Genomic DNA, 22,336 nt, shown 5'->3' with positions numbered 1-22,336 from the left:
GCTATTCCGCAGATAAAGAATTATTATCAAGAACATATGAAGAACTCAAAAAAATCAGTCCTCCCAAATTTAAAGACCCAATCCAAAAAAAGGCAACTGAGGTGAATGTACGCTTCTCAGATGAAGTACACAAACAGCAAATAAATATGTGAAAAAATGTTCAACATCACTGGTCATTCAAGAGATGCAAATTAAAACAACGCTGAAATTCCACCTCACCCAAGAAAGAATAACTATTATCAAGAAATCAGACAACAAATGCTGGAGGGGCTGTAAGGAAAAAGGAACCCTCTCCACTGTTGGTGGTGGGACAGACTGGTGCAACCACTGTGGAAATCAGTGTTGGAATTCTTCAAAAAACTAGGAGTGGAGGTCTCATTCAACCCAGCTATTCCTTTCTGAGTATCTTCCAAAAAAAAATTAAAAGCATCATACCATAGAGTATGACGTTTATAGCAGCAGAATTTCTGGTAGCCAGATCTTGGGAATAACCTAAATGCCCATTAACTGGAATGGATAAAAAAAAGATGTGGTATTTTTATACAATGGAATACTACTTAGCCATAAAAAGGATACACTGGAACTTATATAGGTAAATGAATGCAACTTGAGACCATGCTCACAAGTGAAATAAATCAGACACCCATGTGTAAACGTATTCTCTCAGTATAACAAGCTGAAAGAACAACATGTGTATGTATATGTATATAAAAAATAGTTAAGATAGTTACCCTAAGGATTTCTCTGAGTTCACTGAAGAGAAAGATTTGTGCAGGCATTGTTTGGACAGTTGAATGCAGACGTCTTGTGCTCTGGGTGAATGATTTGGGGATGGCAATGTGCAATGTATGTACCATTGTTGCCCCGATGGACATGCTTTGAAATTTAGTTTCAATTTTTTTCTTTCTCTTTTTTCACCTTGAGATAAATGGGCTTGGAAAAAATAAAATAATTTTTTTAAAACAATATTAATTGGTAGTTAATTGAACATTTAGGTAGAGAGGTGCCATGAATGACAAGCCCAGGTATGTCACTGGAAAGATGTTTTACCACTTTGTGTTAGATCAACAAGCTGGGCATGGTGGCGCACACCTGTAATCCCAGGGGAGGCCGAGACAGGAGGATCATTTTTTTCTTTTTCTTTTTCTTTTCTTTTTTGAGACAGGGTTTTGCTATGCAGTTCAGGCTGGCCTTGAGCTCACTTCAAACCCCAGGCTGGTATCAAACTAGCAACAATGCTCCTGCCTCAGCCTCCTGAGTGCTGTTCCCCTTCTTATTTACAAAAGCCTTGTTCCCATTTTTTCCTTCCATTCTCTTTTTTTCTTGTCCCTTCCTTTCTTTCACTGCCTTTGTGCTCCATATTTGAACATTTTCATACCATTTCCTGATATCTATTATATATTTTGGTCCTTATTTACACTTTTACCTTATTTACACACCAGAGAAACAATATGGAATTTAGATTTTTGTCCAATTTATTTCACTTCAGAGTATGGTCTCAAGGTGCATCCATTTTTCTAGAACTGCTTCAAGTCTATCCTTTTTGGCAGAGTAGTATTCCATCATATTAAAAAGCCACATTTTTATCCATTCATCCGTTGATGGGGATTTGGGCTGTTTCCAAGCTTTAACAATTACAAACTGTGCTGCTATAAACATGGGTGTGCATATATCTCTGTTCTGAATTCTTTTCTTTCAGGAAAGTGCCTAGAAGTTGAGATTAGCTGGGTCAAATGGAACTTCTGATTTTAGGGGGTTTTTTTCTTTGCTTTGTTTTGACTTTTTGAGTTAGAGTCTTGCTATGCAGTTCAGGCTGGCCTTGAGTTCAGTTTGTAGCTCAGGCTGGTCTCAAATTCACAATAATTCTCCTGTCTCAGCCTTCCAAATGCTGGGATTACAGGTGTGCTTCATTATGCCTGGCTTGGTTTTCGTTTTTTGAGGAATCTCCATACAGATTTCCATAGTGGTTGCACCAATCTACACTCGCACCAACAACAGAAATCTGTTTCTGTTTCCCCACACCCTCACGAGCATCTGTTATTGGTTGAATTCTTGATGACATCCATTCTTCTAGGGTGAGATCTAGCTCATCCTGGCAAGCAAGCAGGAGGTCCTGAGTTTGATTCCTGGTACCAAAAAAGATGAAATTTCAGTGTTGCTTTAATTTCCAGTTCTTGAGGAACCAGTGATGCTGAACATTTATCATATATTTATTTGCTGTTCACACTTCTTCATCTGAGGTGTGTATTCATTTCGGATGCCCATTTTTACACTGGATCTTTAAATTTGAATGAGCCTGATTTTTTTGAGTTCTTTATATATTTTAGATACTGGTTCTTTGCCTAAGAGCTAGTAAAAATTTTTCCCATTCTGAGTGCTATATCTTCACTCTGGTGGTAGATTTTTTGCTGGACAAAAGCTTTTTAATTTGATGTGATCCCAGTTATTGATTCTGTGCCATATTTCTGGTGCAAAGTGGGATTTTGTTCATAAAGTCTTTGCCTACACCTCTATCTTCAAAGTTGTATTGCCTATTCTATATTCCAAAAAATTAGGTGTTTGTATTTTCATATTTAAATCTTTGATCCATTTTTACTTCAGTACATAATGAGAGATATAAGTCTAAGTACAATCTTTTTTTTTTTTCTTTTGTCTTTTTGAGACAGGGTCTCACCATGCAATTCAGGCTGGCCTTGAGCTCACTTTGTAGCCTACGCAATGATCCTCCTGCTTCCGCCTCCCAAGTGCTGGGATTACAGGTGTCAGCCACCATGCCCAGCTTAAATTCAATCTTTAGCATGTGGAAAGCCAATTTTCCCAGCACCTTTTATTAAAGAGGCTGTCTTCCAGTAAGGCATTTGGGCCCTTTGTCAAAGATAAGGTAGCTGAGTGTGCTTAGAATTGCTTCCACAGCTTGTATTTTGTTCCATTCATTGTTAGGTCTGTTTTTTGTCAGTACCATGCTGTTTTTTATCACAGTAGCTTTGTGATATAACTTCAAGTTAAGGATTGTAATGCCTCTGCCTTCTTTTGTTGACCAGCATTGTTTTTGCTGTTTTGGATCTCTTCCAGTTTCCTATGAATTTCAGTATTGATTTCTCTAGTTCTATGGGATATGCTGTTAGCATTTTGATCAGGATTGCATTAAATCTGTATAATGTTATTTGGACCAGACTCTTTAAGTCAAAGCTAGGGAACAAATGACTCTTACCATTATCTCTAGAGTACCAATACACTTGGGGAAAGATATGGACCAATATGCAAAGCTCAGGGCGCTAGGTGAACAGGTGATGCATAGAACAAGGAGTTATACCAGAAGTACGGGCAAACTAGGTTCCATTGGGAGCAACAAGGTGCTGATTAGCAGGATAGGAAAAATTATGACTCAAAGCTGAAGAGGTAAGATTACAGAGTACAGCATAAGGGGAAGTGTGCAAGGAGTAGGAGGCAGAGTAAACATAGGTTCCTGGAGTACCCTGTATACTGCCTAGCAGCCCACCAACAAGTGGTATTGTCTGCAGAGGAATTTAAACGTTCATTTGCCATAATAGTCACAAGGGTGCCCATTTAAGAAGGGCGGTCGAGATGGGAGGCATAGCCAGCTGTCAGCAGCAGTGAAGTTTGGGGCACTAAGATTAAGAAACTGGTAAGCAAGAAGGGGTCTAGGGATGGCGCAGAAATGGCAGAGGGAAAGCCAATGACGCTGTAGGACCTTGGCTAGATTGTGCAGAATGGACAGGTGGGACCAGTGACTAGGAAAAAGTCCAAAGCAACAGTAATAGTACAAGCCAGCCAGTGCCCCGAGACCCAAGACAGCTGGCACCCCCGTGCCCAGGCACACACATGCCTTTGAAGGGTGGAGAAACCCACAAGACCAGCCACGTGGAAGAGTCTGAAGCAGCAGGAGGAGCCAGCAGTTGGGCCCTGGAGAATCCCACCAACAGAAGGCCAGTCCCAGCCCCTACATCCAGAGGCCAAGGTCAGCTCCATACCCAACACATCTCTGGGATACAACATGGACACTGTCACAGAACTGTAAACAAGAGATACCGTACTACTTTTTATTCTCACCTATTTGCCTGATCAACTACCCCTTTCCTGACTGGTTGGATGTCATCTTGTTTGGTTTTTTATACTGTGATTGTGTTTTGTGTTGGAGCTTTTTTTCTCCTCTCTTTCCCTGATCTCCTTTTTTCCTTTCTTCTTTCCTTTTTCATTCTCCTTGTCGTTCTTCCTTCTTTTTTTACTGTTTAGGTGTCTTACCTTTCTTTTTTATTTTCTTTTACTGATACTCTTCTGTCTTTCCTCAACTACTTCTTGAATTTTTTTTTTTTTATACTGGGGATCAAACTCACAACCACACACTTGCCAGGCAGGCAGTTATGCCACTGAGCTAAATCCGTTGGGCGCAACAAGGTGCTGATTAGCAGGATAGGAAAAATTATGAATCAAAGCTGAAGAGGTAAGATTACAAAGTGCAGCATAAGGGGAAGTGCGCAAGGATTAGGAGGCAGACTAAATCCCCAGTCCTACTTCTTGAATTCTAACAGTGAAGTGTGTAAACATTGTCTCTTCCCTTTCTGATTATTCCTTCACATTCTACTTCATTCTTTCCCTCCTGTGTTTGCCAGTTTCTCAAAACTCAAGTGATCACTTTTTCACCTCCACCCTTGACTCTACCATATTTGACCTCATTCATCACTTTATCTTGTCCCCTACCCATCTTCACTGCCCTGCCACCTACAGAAAGGTAAACTCATACCACTGAGGGGAAAATCACTGCATGCAAGTACATGGCATATGTTTGATCTTTTTTATATAACTTTAGAGTTTGCTCCTGTGGTCACAGGTAACAAGTTAGTAATTACCATAGCTTGTCAGTAGTTAAGCTATACTTGAAACTATTCTTATTAGTAACTGTGTTACTTTAGCCAGGATGTCATATATGTTATAATCAGTTTTTTTTCTCTTGTGTGATAACACTGTTGTTGAATGTGGTCATAATCATCAACACAGCCCAGTACCAAAGGATTGGGTGCTGAACCAAACAGTAACATTGCATCCTTTACAAATTGGGAAGGTAGATCCTTGGGATAGCTATAAAGAACCACCTGCATCTAGAGGACATCCACTGAAGAACAGACATCATCTCGTTTTTTTTTGTTTTGTTTTTTTTGTTTTTTTTTTGTTTTTTTGGGTTTTTTTGTCTTTTTTGAGACGGGGTCTCACAATGCAGTTCAGGCTGGCCTTGAGCTCACTTTGTAGCCTGGTCTCGAACTCAATGATCCTCCCACCTCAGCCTCCCGAGTGCTGGAATTACAGGCGTGAGCCACCATGCTCGGCTAGGAACAGACATCTCTTAAGGAAGCCTCAATACTAATAATAAAGCTATATATCATAAGAAGTTGGCAAGCATCAACATAGAAAACAAAATAAAGGGGCTGGGGATTCAGCTCAGTGGCATAAGCACCTGCCTTGTGAGCAAGCGGTCGTGATTTTGATCCCTGGTACCAGTAAAAAAAAAAAAAAAAAGAAAGAAAGAAAACAAAATAAAGAAAAAAGAGATAATAGAAAATGACAAGACACATAAGCAAAATGCAACCCAGGCCCCCAACCCACCCAGGACAAGCCTGGAACTCAATAACATAGACAAAATTGGAAGTGAAGTAAAAAACTGGAACTTTCTGAAATGATAGCAGAAGTAGAAAAACATACAGAAAATAATCTGTCAGGTACAAAAAGAAATGATGCTTAAAATCAAGGATATTAGGACTGGAAATTTAGCTCAGTGGCACAAGTGCTTGCTTGGCAAGCATGAGGTCGTGAGTTTGATCCCTGGTACAAAAAAAAAAAATCAAAGATATTAGATAAGTCACAGATGAAAGGATAGACTAGCTTAGAAAAATGATGGAAACAAAAAGTGCCCAACATCGGAAAGGAATGGAATCCATGGAACAGATCCAAACAGAAATTCAGGAGATTCAAACCTCCATTGAAAGCGTATGCAACAGGACTAGGGATATAGCTCAGTGGCATGGTGCCACCCTGGAAAGTGCAATGTCCCAGTACCAAAAAAAAAAAAAAAAAAAAAAAAAAAGAGCATACACCACAGATTGAAGGAGAGGATAGAATTTCAGAGCTGGAAGACAGAAGTGCACCTACTGATCATGAAAAGAAAGATATCTGAAAAATAGCAAGAGACTACGAAAAATCAATCCAACAGCTACAAGAAGAATAACACAAGATTGACTGGGGTCAATGAAAAAGCAAGAGACAGTGCATATGCCATCCAAAAACTTCACAGAAATAATGACAGAAAACTTCCAAGCATGGGTAAAGTATTTGATGTACAAATAAATGAAGCATATAGAACTCCAAATAGCCATGTTCAAAATAAATCTACACCAACACATATAAAAATCAAGATTCCAGAAATTTAGCATAAGAACAGAATATCAAAAACTGTTAGAGAGTTAAAAAAAAAAAAAAACTGTTAGAGAGGCCAGGAGGTTAGCTCAGTGGCATAAGTGCCTGCTTGGCAAATGTGAGGTTGTGAGTTTGATCCCCAGTACTAAAAAAAAAGAAAAGAAAAAGCCGTTAGAGAAAAGAAACAGATCTCCTATAAAGGAAAGCCCATCAGAATAATGGCAGACATTGCAACACAAACCTTCAAGTCAAGAAGAGCTTAAAGTATTTCAAGTCCTAAAAGAAAACAACTTCCAGCCCAGATTGATGTATCCTGAAAAAATAAGAGGGGAAAAGCAGGGAACCAGCAGCAGGAAAGTATCACGACAAAGATAAGCCAATATATATCAGTTATAACCATCAAAGTAAATGGCCTCAACTCACCAAACAAAAGAAATAGACTTGCAGAGTGGATCAAGAAACAAGATCCAACAATATGCTGTATAGAAGAAACACATTAACTCAAAAAGAAACTCATAGACTGAAAATCAAAGAATGGAAAATAATCTTCCATGCAACAGGAACCCCCCCACACGAAAAAAACAACCATTCTGTTTGCAGACAATGTGAACTTCAAACCAAGAATCAGTCAAAAAAGATAAAGAAGTTCACTACATACTTATCAAGAGGAAGAGATAACAATCAAATATGTATGCATCAAATATGGAAATACCTAACTATACAAAAGAATTATTAATAGACATGAAAATCATATAAGCAATATTATAGTTGTAATGGGAGACCTTTATGACCATGTCACAAAGAAATAGATCAACTAGACAAAAAATCAGCAAAGCAGTATCAAAACTAAACAAATGGACTTAACAGATGTTTTCAGAATGTTGCACACAACATCATAATACACACTCAGCTGCACATGGACATTGTCTAAAATATACCATATACTAACCCACAGAACATACTTAAATGCAAAGGAACTGAAATTATCCCGTACGTATTATCTGACCATAGTGCAATGAAATTGAAAACTAATAACCAAAACTACATAAACACATGAAAATTAAATAACAGACTTCCGGGAGAACATGGCGGACAGATAACAGCAACTACCGGAGGCTCTCTGAAAAACTAGGCTCAGAAGCCAGGTATGGTGCGGACTAAAGAGACATAAGCAGGTGGAGTTATGCTCTGCTGACTCAGGAACGAACTCGGCTGAGAGAAACCAACTTGGAATGCAGTCCTGGTGCTAAAACAGGAACAGAAAAGTCTCGCTGCTGAGGCTGGACCCTGCGCCATTGGAAGCCGCGATTTGGGTTTCCCACCGCGCGGTGGCTGGCTGCCTCTACATCGGCTCGGCAAGGAGAGAGACGCGCGGAAACTCTGAGAACGGGAGTCTGAGAACGGAGTCGAAAACAGGACAGGCAGGGAGGCGTGCACTGACTTGTGGCGAGGTGAGTGAGAGAAACTGACACTCCACCACAGTTTGACTCCAGCGGACTTTCTGGGCCCGAGCAGTCCTGCGGGAGCAGGGTGCAGTGGCGACTCCAGCGACACATTCCCCTCTCGGGCGGGATTGGTGAAAAGTGCCTGGCCTGCGTGACGCTGCCGGCGGACCCCGTAGGCTGGCCCAACCCAGATCCCAGAGCCTGACAGAGGCCGGGAGGGGCGGGCCCCGCGTAGGCTGCCTGGTGCGCAGTGGTGAGTGGGAACACCTAACCGGCGCAATTCGATCAGACTGTGGCTGACAGGGAGAGAAGCTGGGCCTCTCATATAAGCTTGCATATATAAGGAACAGAGAATATGGGAAGAGGCAGCAACAAGAAAGGCTCCTCGGCCCCCAATTCTGAGAAACAGGCAATAGCGGACACCGCACCAATACACATAAAGCACCATATAGAGAGCCTCATAGACCAATTCAGGAATGAAGTTATCAACGACCTGAAGCTAGAAGTATGCAAAATAGTTAGAGAAATGCTAAGCCCCACCCAAGAAAAAACAGATGGTGGAATGGAAGAACAGAAAAAGAGGGGAGAATTGTTTGATGGAGAAAACAGGGAAAGCATAGAATACGTGAAGCAGGTTCAAAGGGACTACCAAGATACTAAGAAGTCTATCGAAGACTGGCATAACAGCTTGAAAGAAACTAAGGACAGACTATCTGAACTGGAGGGCAGAATTGTAATATGGGAGAATGAAATGAAAAACTTCTTAAAAATAACAAAGAAACAAACAGCAATAATACAAAGACAAGAAGATGATAAGAGGATCCATAACTTAAGGATTAAGAACATAAAAAAAGAAGTAGGGACACAAACAAATGAACTACAAAAGCTACTCACAGAAATAATCCAGGAGAATTTTCCTAATTTAGCAAAAGGTAAAGATACTCAGATGTATGAGGCATACAGGACCCCAGCTACCTACAACCCAAACAGAGCAACACCCAGGCATATAATAATAAAAATTCCAGAAATTCAATACAAGAACAGAATATTAAAAGCTGTCAGAGACAAGAAACAGACCACTTACAAGGGAGCACCCATCAGAATTACAGCAGATTTCTCTGCACAAACCATCAAATCACGAAGAGCGTGGGGGGAAATAATTCAAGCTTTGAAAGATAATAATCTCCAGCCAAGATTGAGATATCCTGCACAACTGTCCCTGGAAATTGATGGAAAAACAAGGTGCTTCCAGGATAAAGAGGAACTGGGGGAATTTGCAACCACCAATTCAACCCTACAGAGAGTATTGCAGGATATTCTAAAAAAAGAAAAATACAAAGAATCCAGAAATAGTGGAGGCCACAACTAATGGAGCAGAGAACAAAGTGAAGAAGACAAACTGACAGCTACTGACAGAATAAGAGCTCAACAGAAATGAGACAGAGAAGATTGGATGATAGGAAAAGCTATTTTGGAGAAAATGACATCTTAATAGGTAACACTGATTTAGTATCATCTTGTTTTGAAGTCTCATCTAGCTTTTGTCCTTCTGTCTCCAATGGTCTAAATAGGTTGTATCTTACTGGATTTTATTATGTACGATAGTATAAGCAAAAACCTTTTAAAGACAAGGAGATTATACAGAAACCATTATTCATTTTCTGTTAGTCGATTCTAAATACTCTGTAATGCTGTCATTCTCTTAAATGGTTTTACATTGTTTTGATATACTTAATGCTACAGTATACGAAGTTGTACTCAAGGATTTCAAGGAAAGAGACAATATGGTAACTACTTTTAGGTCAGGATTATCTGGTGGTGAAACACTATTCTGCTTAAATGGTTATGTTTTGATCTGTGCTGTTTCGTTGTTATGCCCTCTTTTATCTCAATCTCCACTCCATTATTTACTTTTTTAATACTTTTTAAAAAATTTTTATCCTTTTAACTAAAGGAAAAAAATAGCAGGATATATTATAGTAACCCACTTTGACTTTCCATTACCTCGATTTAAAGCCCTGTATTACTCTCACCATCTGGTTTTTAACTGATGTTCCCCTATTCTGTTTTGCTGGATAGTATCAGGTTCGAAAATTTAGGCATCAGCTGTGAAGATAATGAGATTCATTATAACGCCCATTCTCGTTGACTTTTCTCTACTTTTGAAGACCTACAATGTCTCCAATGGTTTGGTTTTGTCGGTTTTGTTCTTTACTGTTTTGTTCAATTGTATTAAAACTAATGGTATAGGCAATTCTATTAGAGATAGCGGGAGGCATTATGGTTGTCGGTGTCGCTCCCGGCCGGCAGGAAAGACACACGACAAGGTCTGGCAGTGGCTAAGTCTTTCTTTATTTTATCTCCGTACTGTCTGCCCCGGGATCCTACCCGGCCGAAGCCTCAACCGGTCCGCTCCCCGCGGCTCCTTCTGTGCTTCTTCTTTACAGTCTGTCCCGAAGCCTCTACCGGTCCGCTCTCCGCGGCTCCTTCCGTGCTTCTTCTCTACAGTCTGTCCCGAAGCCTCTACCGGTCCGCTCTCCGCGGCTCCTTCCGTGCTTCTTCTCTACAGTCTGTCCCGAAGCCTCTACCGGTCCGCTCTCCGCGGCTCCTTCCGTGCTTCTTCTCTACAGTCTGTCCCGAAGCCTCTACCGGTCCGCTCTCCGCGGCTCCTTCCGTGCTTCTTCTCTACAGTCTGTCCCGAAGCCTCTACCGGTCCGCTCTCCGCGGCTCCTTCCGTGCTTCTTCTCTACAGTCTGTCCCGAAGCCTCTACCGGTCCGCTCTCCGCGGCTCCTTCCGTGCTTCTTCTCTCGTGGCGGGAGAGGCACTCACTTTTATAGGGTTACAGTGGCCAATCAGTTCAAAGCGCGCGATGCGGGCTGATTGGCTATCAGTTGTTGCTAGGCAGACTATCTTACAGAGCGGGTTGTTTACCAAGCAGGAAGCAGGAGATAAGCGCCATCTTAGCACACTCGATGGGAGGGGTAATCTAGCTCAGGCTTTGCTCTTTCTTACAGGCCTCACGTCCGCCAAGTAAGGCAACTGGGCTCGGCCGCGGCTCCCAACATATGGTAACCATTATTGATCACCTTGTATTATGTTTTCACATTATCTATTATGTCCACCCTTTTGCCTTGACCGATTCTGTTCTGTTATGTCACATTTGGTTTTACTCTCTTCCAAAAAAGTAATAAGAACCGTGAGAGCAATGAAACCCAAAATGTGTAATAGTCATTGTACAAAAGAGAGGAAAAGAAAGTGCTCTAAACTATATAACTGCATGTATATTTAAGTGTATAAGATAGAATATGATATCACAGAGTTTTATTGGATCATTGAACAGAACTGTTTGCAGTATCATTGATGGAATGTCCACTTTACAAGCTTTAATTTTGTGACTTGAACAATTATTTCTAAGATGACAATATGTAATCCATTAACTAGTGATTTCCTACAGTTCATTTTTTTTCTGCAAATCTGTATAACTTGTACCCTTTCTCTGCTTTTTTTTTCTTTTCTCCTTAAATAAAATTAAAAAAAAAAAAGAAAAAAAAAAGAAAATTAAATAACACCCTCCTAAACAACCAATGGGTTGCAGATGAAATTAAGGAAGAAATTAAATACTATCTATGGGGCTGGGGATTTAACTCAGCGGCATAAGCGCCTGCCTTGCAAGCATTCGGTCATGAGTTCGATTTAATACATCTAGAATTAAATGAGAGTGCAGATAACTATACCAGAACTCATGGGTCACAATGAAAACAGTGCTAAGAAAAACAGAACAAGCACACATAAACAGCCCAACGTTTCACCTCAAGCTTCTAGAAAAAGAAGAGCAAGTTAAACTCATAATTCATACAAAGAGGGTTGTTATAAAGATCAGAGCAATGGGCAATGTGAAAAGAATGCACAGAATAAAGAGTAAGTTCTTCGAAAGGTTAAATAAAATTGATGAACCCTTAACCACCCATATCAAAAAAGGGAAGACTCAAATTGATGTATTATGGAATGAAAAGAGTGAAATTCCTACATATCCTGTGGAAATTTAGATCATGAATACCTACCTTGACAATCTTTACTCTTATAGGATAGAAAACACAGAAGAAACACAGATTTCTAGATACATATGAATTACCAAAGCTGAATCAAGAAGATATAAAATTCTCAGTAACTCAGTATCAGTTACTAATATTAAAAATGTAATTAAATACTTACCAACAAAGAAAAGCCCAGGTCCTGATGGATTCATGGATGAATTCTACAAGATATTTAGAGATTTATTGCCAATACTTCTCACTCTTTCATGAAATTGAAAGAGAAGCAGTACTCCCTCATTCCTGAAGGCCAGTATTACCCTGATAATAAAACCAGAGAAAGATCTAACCCCAAAAAGATAACTACAGGTCAATCTCCTTAATGAACATAAATGCAAAAATCCTCAATAATATACTAGCAAACAGACTGCAGCAAATTATCAAGAAGATTATACACCATGATCAATTGGGATTCACCCAACGGATGCAGAGATGGCTCAACATACACAAATCAATAAATGCACTATACTGTATCAACAAAGCCAAAGACGAAAATCACAGCATCATCTCAATAGATGCAGGAAAAACTTCCCACAAAGTCCAACACTCATTCATGAGAAAAGCCCTCCAGACAAAGCCAACAGATGGGATTACCACAATCTGATAAACGCCATCTGTTTTGGGGATGAGGATTTAGACCTCAAATATAACAACACCCCTGCCACAACCTAGAATTATCCAGCCCAAATGTCAGTACTGCCAAGATGGTAAGACCCATAGTAATCCTTCTCTTTGGGGATGTACATCTGATTTAAATTACTTTATTCTAGTATTTTTTTTTTTTGTCTTTTTCCTTTTTATCAGTACCGGGGATCGAACTCACGACTGCCTGCTTTCAAGGCAGGCGCTTATGCCGCTGAGCTAAACCCCCAGCCCCACTTTATTCTAGTATTACTTTTACTCTGTTTCATCTAGTTCAGTTTCTTATTCTAATAGGAGTTGCACTTGTTTATCTCACTGTTTTCTTCCATGAATTTGATTTCCCAAGAGAGCTCAGCTTCACTGAGTAAGCCTCTGCTATGTCAACTGGGCTCCGTCATTCCCTGTTTGCCAGCACACATCCACACACAAATGGGCACACACACACGAGTAAATACATGGTGCTCATATACCCTTTAGGAAAAGTTCCCGTATTCACTTTTTGCTGGGGACATTCCTCTTCCCAGAGTAAGCTGGGGAACATATAAACACAAAGAAAAACATTTTGCCCAGACCTATACGTGGCCCTCTGGCCTCTTCCACTTTGAACTGGCATTTCACAAACACACACACACACCCACCCCACATACACTTTTTTTATGGTTTTTATACTTCTTATGGATGTATCAGTTTCTGTGTTATCTGCAGGTTCAGATGTGACTGGGGAGCTAGCCACAAGTGTATAGTGTCTAATTTTCGACATTTGCTGAGCATGTATTCTGTGCACATTAGTGTTTACCTTGCTGGTGAGGAAACCTTAGAAAATCAAGGTGCAAAGGGCCAGAGTTGAGATAGGAAGAGAAGTAAAAAACTGGAACTTTCTGAAATGATAGCAACAGAAGTGAAAAAAAGTGGAAAAACCTGTAGAGAAAATAATCTGTCAGGTATGAAAAGAATGATGCTTAAAATCAAGGATATTAGGGCTAGAAATTTAGCTCAGTGGCACAAGGGGTACAGGATTTCACAACAAGATAATAGGAAATCAACAATGGTTACCATAATGCCTCTTGTTGTCTTCCAGATAGCTGCCCATGCCTTTAACCATAGTAAAATCAAACAAAACAGAACAGAATAGAACCAATAAAAACAAAACAATGAATGCAATACAAGACTGCAAAACAAGACAATAGTAAATCCAAAATGACTACCATAATATGTCTTGTTATCTTTGAAATAGCTTCCCATGCCATCAGGTACAACAAAATCAAACAAAACAGAACAGTACAAACAAACAAAACAATGAGAATGATACAGGGTTTCAAAACAAGATAATAGAGAATTAACAATGGTGACCACCTTCAGAAGGATTTATTTTTATTTTGAGACAGGGTCTCACTAAACTATCCAGGCTGGTTTGAAATTTATGATCCTCATGCCTGAGTTTATGGTTATGCACCACTATGCTTGGATTATTCTGATATTTCTACTGCTGTCTATTTCAACTCCCTGAATCTTTCTCTATCCATCTATTCTGCTGTAATACCACCCACTGAACTTTTTATTTCAATTATTATATTTCTTTTTCTAAAACTTCCAGATGGTTCCTTCTTATACGTTCTACTTCTTTTGGGGGACTTTCTATTTTTTACTTGTTTTATATCTTTTTGCAATTACTTGTTGAAGCATGTTTACCATGACTACCATAGTGTGTGGTAAGAGATTTCTAACAGTTTTGTCATCTCAGTGTTGGCATTGTTTGTTTGTTTGCTTATTAATTTAAGAACAACCTAGTTCTCAGTGTGACAATCAAATTTTTATGGAAACCTAAAGATTTACATATTGTGTTATGAAACTTCAGATTCTATTATTTTTTTAAATTTTATTTAAGGGAAAAAGAAAAAACAGAAAAAGGGTACAAGTAATACAGACTTTCAAAAAAATAAACAGTAGGAAATCATTAGTTAATAGATTACATATTGTCATCTTAGAAATAGTTGTTCACGTTACAAAATTAAAGCATACAAAGTGGACATTCAAACAGTGAGACTGCAAACGGTTCTGTTCAGAAACTTCAGATTTTATTAAACTATGTGTTTATCTGACTTTCTCTGGGCACAAATATAACAAGGAAACACAACAGAGAAGGTCACTGCCTCATGACAGGCTGATGAAAATTAAAGCCCACATTTCCATGGAATAGCTGGAATAGCAATTTCCTGCTGAGGTCTGGGGCTGGAATTCAAGCATTCATGAGGTCTCCACTGGAACTGTGGTATCAGGGCACTCACTGTTGACTGGTGCTGTTACAAATTCCAGCTTCCTATCTGGTCTCTCACACTCCTCTGGCAGGGATTGTAGCCACCGCCTAACAGCCTCAGGAGGATGGGAGAATGGGTTTCTCCTCTAGCATTTACTATGTGGATAAATATGACTTTTTTTGGTATAACTTGTTAACTTCACAGTAGTTGCCCATTCCATCAGATATAGCAAAATCAAACCAAACCAAAACAAAACAAAACAAAACCAGTCAAAACAGAACACTAAATAAAGCAAAAAAATTAATTGGAACAAAACAGAACAGGGAGAATAATATTGGACCTCAAAAACAAGATAGAAGGAACTCCCCCATATTTGCTATACTGCATACTGTCGTCCTCCCAAGAGATGCTTGGACCCTTTGGGCCCCAAGCCTGCGAAGGAAACCAAACAATACAGCATCCATTTACTTTTTGTACCTCAGTTGCTATCACCTGAGCCTGTCCTCTGAACCATCTGGTTGCTTGATGCGGAAGAGTTCTTGCTGTTAGATTCTTGTTAGCTTCTCTCTTCCTGGGCCCTGCATGATTGCACGGCTTACCTGAAAAGCTGGCTGTTTGGCTTCTTGTTGATTCCTCCTGATCTCAACATGGCCAATTCTTGGGAGGAGATGACTTCTCTCAGTATTACTTTTTCTTGAGACAGGATTTCATGACTTAGTTCAGGCTTATTTGAACTCACTGTATAACCCAGGCTGGCCTCAGCCTTCCAAATGCACCAGCACACCTGGTTTATCCAGTATTAGTGTTTCACCTAAGATTTTTTTCTCTCACAGTTTTCCATTATCTTTTTATATTGTTTATATTTTTTCTGTGTGTTTTTTTTCAAATCCATTTTATAGGGGCTGGAGATTTAGCTCAGCGGCATAAGCGCCTGCCTTGCAGGCAGGCAGTTGTGAGTTCAATCCCTGGTACCGATAAAAACGAAAAAGACAAAAAAAATCCATTTTATTTCAAAGAGAAAAAAGTTCAAAATGTCAATCAAGGTTATTTTTTAACGGGGGAAAATTTATCAATCTTTATCAAATCCAGAGTGAGACACATAGATAGGATATTTTTTTCTTCTCACTAATTAAAAAAATAATTCACTCATGTTTTCTTTTAAATAAGCCTATATGGTTTCTTTTTTCCAATTAGATCTCTAATCAATTTGGGGTTTAACCACATATATGGCGTGAGGTAGAAGGCTCTAACTTTATCTTTTGCAACAGTATTTTAGAAGTTTCAAGACCCCCTCAAATTTAGCAAGTTCATAAAAAGTAGTGACAAGAGTCAAGGCAGAAGTTTATTATAGCCAACGACCCACAGCAAGAGCAGTAGAAAACACTGGCAGAGTTCTGAGAAGCACTCAGACTGCTGCACCTTTCTGGTCCAGAGTCATACAGGGCTCACCCTCTCTCCAGCAGGAGAGGACATATGTGGTATGTTTCTGCCCCAACAGTATTGTTTAAATTTTAGACTCCAGGAACTTTATGGAGTAGGCATCATGGTCGCATGGAAGAGATACCCTGATCCCCAGCCAGCCATAGCAACCAAAATTTAGGTCTTCAACAGTGAAAACAGATGTTTGAACACCATAAATCTTGATGTTTGTACAAAGCAATCTGACAAGCTGGCAAATACGGTCCACTGCTCCAGGTGTGCATGGAAAAACCATCAATCGTTGGCATTTTTAAGAGAATGCTAAAGGCTATTTTCCCAGGAGCTGACTGAACATTTAATCACACTTCTGTGTTCCCTTGAAGACTGGAAAGAATCAGTAATCAGATACTCTCTTGTAACTCTTTCCTAACCAGGGAGGGGACCAAGATACGGAGGTAGAAGTGATGAGGTCCAGTAAATGGACGTTAAAGGGATCAAGACATGTTGTGTGCCCAGTGTGGTGACGCACACCTGTGATCCCACCACTCCAGAGACCACGTAGGGATTGTCATAAGTTTGGGACAGCCTGGCTACAGAATGAGTTCAAGGTCAGTCTGAATTATATAATGAGAACTGTCTCAAAACAAAATTTAAAAAATTAAAAACTGAAATGCCTAACCATTTTTCCTAAGTATCTGCATGTAGGTCTCTTTCCCGCACTGATTTGGGCTTCTACCTTTATCACATTCTGAAGTTCCATGTGCACCTTCATCTATCTCGGGATGTTTCTAATCTATTTCTCACTTGTCTGTTTACTCACCCAGTGGTACATGCAAGATTTTCGTTAGATTAACTTTATAGGATAGCAGGCGTGGTGGCATACACCTGTAATTCCATCACTCAGGAGGCACACGCCGCAAACTCAAGGTCAACCTGGGCTGCCTGGCTTATTCAGGGTCAGCCTGGACCATGTAGTGAGACCCTGTCTCAAAACAAACAAACAAAAATAGGCTTTCTGATTTTCCCCATTTCATTTGTAGCATCTGCATGGCTATTTTTTAATTAGCTTGTTTGCCATGCACAATGACTACATCTATTGTGGAGAGTTGCTATGTGTACATAATACATTTTAATTCTTTTTACTTTCCTTTTATTTACTTATTTTTGTCTTTTTCAGTTTTTATCGGTACCAGGGATCGAACTCATGACTGCCTGCTTGCAAGGCAGGCACTTATGCTGCTGAGCTAAATCCCCAGCCCCTCTTTTTACTTTCCTTGGCCCTCTGCTTTTCCCCCTCCTTCCATCTCTTGGTCTCTTTCCCATCTGACCTTGTGCTTGCCAGGCAGACGTTTTTGCCACTGAGCTGTATCTTTAACTCACAATGTAGCTATTTTCTAATGACTAGACATGTTGAACAATTTTCCATACATCTTTTGGCCATTTGTACTTCTTTTTCTGAGACATGCCTATTCATTTCAGTTACCCATTTTTTAATTGGATCTTTCATTTTGGGGAGGATCTAATTTTTTTTTTAGTTCTATATATGTATTCTAGATATTAGTCCTTTGTTCAAGGAGTAGATGGCAATTTTTCTCCCAGTAAACATTTTCCCTTCCGTAGACTGTGTCTGCACTCTGTAGGCTGTTTCCTTTGTCATGTAGTTTTTGATGTAATGCAATCCTATTTTTTTGATTCTTGATACTATTTCTTGTGTAATTGTTGGATACTTCCCCCTCCTCTTGAGATAAGATCTCACTATGCCGTTCAGGCTGGCTTTGAACTCACTTTATAGCCCAGGCTGGTCTCGAACTTGTGATTTTCCTTCCTCAGCCTCCCAACTACTGGGAGTACAGGCATGTGCCCCCATGCCTTACTGCTATTATTTCTTTATAACTTTTTATACAGTTGGAACAATATAATCTGTATGTATGTTTATTTCTATTACATTCATTATACCTATCATTTTAGATGACTACAGTATTCTAGGATAGAATTTAGCCATTTTTTCATGACTTAATTATTTCCTTATCAAAGGTCATTTAAATTGTCTATATTTTGACTATTATAAACAATGCTAAATATGGCTTTTCATTTACTTCCTTGGATAGACCCCCAAGTGGAATTCCTATAAGATGGGAAGTATGCACATTTTGAACTCTATAAGTGCTATCCAAGTGCCTTTTGGTTTTTTTGGTGGTACCAGGGATTGAACTCACGATCTCGCATTTGCCAGGCAGACGCTTATGCTGCTGAGCTAAATCCCCAGCCACCAAGTGCCTTTTTGGAGTGGCGTGGATACTAGTTTGAACCCAGAGCCTTCCACATTCTAGGCAAGCACTCTGGAACTTAACTATTCTCCCATGGCCTTAGGGCTGAGCGCAGCTTAAACTTCCTAGGCTGACCTCAAACTTGTAACCCACAGCTGGGGATTTAGCTCAGCAGCATAAGCGCCTGCCTTACAAGCAGGAATTGTGAGTTCGATCCCTGGTACCGATAAAAACGAAAAAGACAAAAAAAAAAAAAAAAAACAACAAAAAAAAAAACACCTTGTAATCCTCCTACTTCAGCCTTCCAAATAGCTGTCATTTCAAGCATACACTTGCAGAATCGGCTTTGTTTTTAACCATCTTTAGCTGTACAAGTCTATGATATTAAATATATTCACAATGTTGTAGAATTATCCCATCTATTTCTATATCTTTTTGTCTTCCCCAAATGAAACAGTAAGTCTCTATTCCTCTATGCCTACAGCTTCTTTGACCATCCTTCTGTTTTCATTTCTGTTGAATACTGTACTAGATCTAGGTACCCCTCATACAAGTGCAGTCATACAGTATTGTTATTGACGTTGTTGTTTATTTTGCAATGTTGGGAGTGAACCCCTGGATTTGCACTTTGTTAGGCATGCAGCCTAAACTAAACTACATCCTTAGCTCATTTAGTATTTTATTTTGAGACAGGGTTTTTTGTGATCTTCCTGAGGTAGGCTCCCTTTAGCTAGGATGGTAGGTGTGTCCCACCACACTTGCCTGTTATATGTTAATCTTTTTACTTTTGAGACAGGATTTTACTATATAGTTCAGGATGGTCTTGACGTCACTAGATAGCCCAGAATGGCCTTGAACTCATGGTGATCCTCCTGTCTCAGTCTCCCAGGCCCTGGGATTTCAGGCATGTGCCATCACGCTCAGCATAGATTGCTTTTGAATAATGGTAGATCTTACAACATTAAGAGGTTAGAAAGTCAGACTTTATCTACTGTAATTATGATGGCACTCTTAAATACCTAGGTCTTTTTATCTCATATGCATAAGTCCATCTCATTCAATGTCTCTCTCTCTTCTACCATTCTCTTTGAGTAACATCGCCTAATTCCTCTTCTCAATCCTCTGGAATTTACACTGCTCCTTGTGAGGAGACAGTTTTCTTTTCTCAGACTCTGACAGATTCTGACGGAGAGAAAGGTGGAGCCTGGTCCAGGAATAGAGTGGTATATGCAGTCTGATTCAGTTTTCCCCAAGTGAACACAGTAATTTGATTTCCTCACTAATTTCCTAAGAAGGAGGTACATCACTCCCAAATTAATTTTAAATTTATTCAGTAACAATATGTTCTTCTCTCAAATGTGACTTTGCCCCCAGCAATGTTACACTGAGAATCTGACTTCTGAAAACTGGTTTGCAGATATTCTGATAGTATTAGACACTATTTTAGAGAGCAGGGATAATGTAAACCAATTCCAACCTCTCTTCTGTTAAAACTGGGAATTTGGGTGTGGTGGTGCATGGCTGGAATCCCGGCACTCTGGAGGCGGTGGCAGGAGAATTGCCAAGAGTTCAAGGCCAGCCTGTGCTTTACAGTGAGTTCAAGGTCATCCTGAACTACATAGTGAAACCTTGTCCCCAAAAAACTAAAATAAATCAATAAAAAATAAAATTGAAGGGTGAGGTGAGGTGGGATGTTGGCAGATAGATCACAGTTCCTTCTAGACGGCCCCCAATAAATGTGTTTCAATAAATATAATTAACTTTTCATTATGTGATGGAGTATCACAGATGGCTTCAAAAAGAAGTTTCGGGCTACAGCAATGCAATGCATCATTCCTCAAAATAAGTAAACTTACATATTTCAAAATAGGAATTTAATACTAACAAAAAGATTGCCACAGAAGAAACACATAATGTAGTCATTGTACAAAAGAGAGGAAAAGAAAGTACTCTAAACGATATAACTGCATGTATATTTAAGTGTATAAGATAGACAATGATATTACTGAGTTTTGTTGGAGCATTGAACAGAACTGTTTGGTCTCACTGTTTGAATGTCCACTATATAAGCTTTAATTTTGTAACTTGAACAAATATTTCTAAGATGACAATATGTAATCTATTAACTAGTGATTTCCTACTGTTTATTTTTTTCTGAAATTCTGTATAACTTGTACCTTTTTTTCTCCTTAAATAAAATTTAAAAAAAAACACATAATGGGTACTCCAGATGAAACTATTCATCTGGAGTGCCACATAGTGCCACATCACATTACATCTACCTCAGGGGTCTATGAGCAAGTTGTTGCAGAAAGAATACTATGCCCGAAACAGTGGCGACTTAGTCACTTTTGAAAGTGACTCGGTGAGGAGCCTCAAATCCTTCAAAGGGAAACATGGCTGACGTACCTTTAACGTGCGCCACGCAAGCCCCGCCCCCACACCTGAGCCGCACCTTTGCCTAGGTGAACCACATTTCCCAGCGGCCCCTGCGGGCCTTTTGCGCCTGCGCACTGGCAGGGACGGGGGCCGACGGAACTCCCGCGCTCTCCGGTCGCTTGGCCTCACCCGGTGTTGCCCCGCCATGGAGAGGGTCGCTGTGGGGCGGGCCAGCTACGCGGACGCCACCGAGGCCGAGGGCGTCCCCACTCCGTCGCCCCCGCCGCCGGTCTCCCCGCCCGCCCTCGTCCGGGCGACCGACGCGGCGGAAGACGGTCCGGCCCCTCAACCTGAGGCGGGCGCCCCCGGCTGCTCCGGCGCCCGGCCCCCCGAGCTGCAGCCCGAGCGCAGCCTCGGCCACTTGAAGGGTCGCTTCGAAGACTACGACGAGGAGCTGGAGGAGGATGAGGAGCTCGAAGAGGAGGAGGAAGAGGAGGAGGAGGAAATGAGCCACTTCTCGCTGAGGCTTGAGGGGGTCCGGCCGGACTCGGAGGACGAGGAGGAGGTACGGCCCCTGCCGACCTGGCGGTCCCTTGCGGCCGCCCGCGCTTCTCCGCCTGCCCGGCGCGTGGCGCTACAGACCTCCCCCGCGCCGGCCCTTCCCGAAGCGAACCTCGGGAGGTGCCTGCAGGTCGCGGAGGTTCCGGATCTGCTCATTCATTCTGGGAGCGGTTCCTGGGGCCGAGGCGTGGCGGGATGGCTGAGCACCTGGGGTCCGAGCTCGCTGTCGGAGAGGAAGATCGTCCCTTTCTGCGGGATGGGGAGAGACGAAAACGCGATCCCCGCCTTATCATTCTCCAATCGGGCAGAATTTTGTGTTTGTTTAGACGTAGTAGCTCAGTTTTCCTCGTTAGATGTTAACGATGGAAAGTTTGCCCATTTTGTGAGTCGCGTAGGGAAGTGCTGCTGGTTGTCAGTATAAGGAGTATCCAAGAGCGTGAACTCCTTTGAAACAGTGCTTTTCCGTTTGTAACTTTCAGCCCCTTTCTAAAGACTGGAGGTGTGTTTCTACGTTGTAACTAAGATATACACATTGTTTAGAATGAAGTCTTGAAATTATAGTTTAGGTTGATTGAAACAGTCGTGCTGTATTGTCCAAGCTGATCTCCAACTCTTCAGCGGACGCTAACCTCAAGCCTCAAGTTTCTGAAGTAGCTGGGACCGCTGCGTCTAGTTGATTTAAGAATTTGAGGAGTCAGAAGTTTGTATAGTAAACCTATATCCATTGCATTTGCAGCGCCTGATTAATCTCACTGAGCTGACCCCATACATCTTGTGTTCCATTTGCAAAGGTTACTTAATAGATGCAACTACCATTACTGAATGCCTTCATACCTGTAAGTACATGGTT

General features: G+C 40.7%; 1 protein-coding gene across 4 annotated transcripts in view; it reads left to right on the top strand.

Annotated features, from left to right (window-relative positions):
- The first annotated feature begins 20,953 nt into the window (after positions 1 to 20,953).
- Pcgf6 (polycomb group ring finger 6) overlaps positions 20,954 to 22,336 on the top strand; it is a 40,265-nt gene continuing 38,882 nt past the window's right edge. The window contains exons 1-2 of one of the 4 annotated variants that reach the window (XM_063244633.1): positions 20,954 to 21,490; positions 22,223 to 22,322. In XM_063244633.1, coding sequence (XP_063100703.1) covers positions 21,131 to 21,490; positions 22,223 to 22,322 — 460 coding nt within the window. In that variant the 5' untranslated portion in view covers positions 20,954 to 21,130. The remainder of the gene's footprint in view (positions 21,491 to 22,222; positions 22,323 to 22,336) is intronic. The other 3 variants (XR_010046207.1, XM_063244632.1, XM_063244631.1) reach the window with 3 other exon arrangements.

The sequence above is a fragment of the Cavia porcellus genome, unplaced genomic scaffold, assembly GCF_034190915.1.
Source record: "Cavia porcellus strain 051 isolate PalLab524CR breed Dunkin Hartley unplaced genomic scaffold, mCavPor4.1 scaffold_2, whole genome shotgun sequence".
Classification (NCBI taxonomy): domain Eukaryota; kingdom Metazoa; phylum Chordata; class Mammalia; order Rodentia; family Caviidae; genus Cavia; species Cavia porcellus.
The sequence above is the reverse complement of the archived record's forward strand: the minus strand, read 5'-3'. Positions and strand labels throughout refer to the sequence as shown.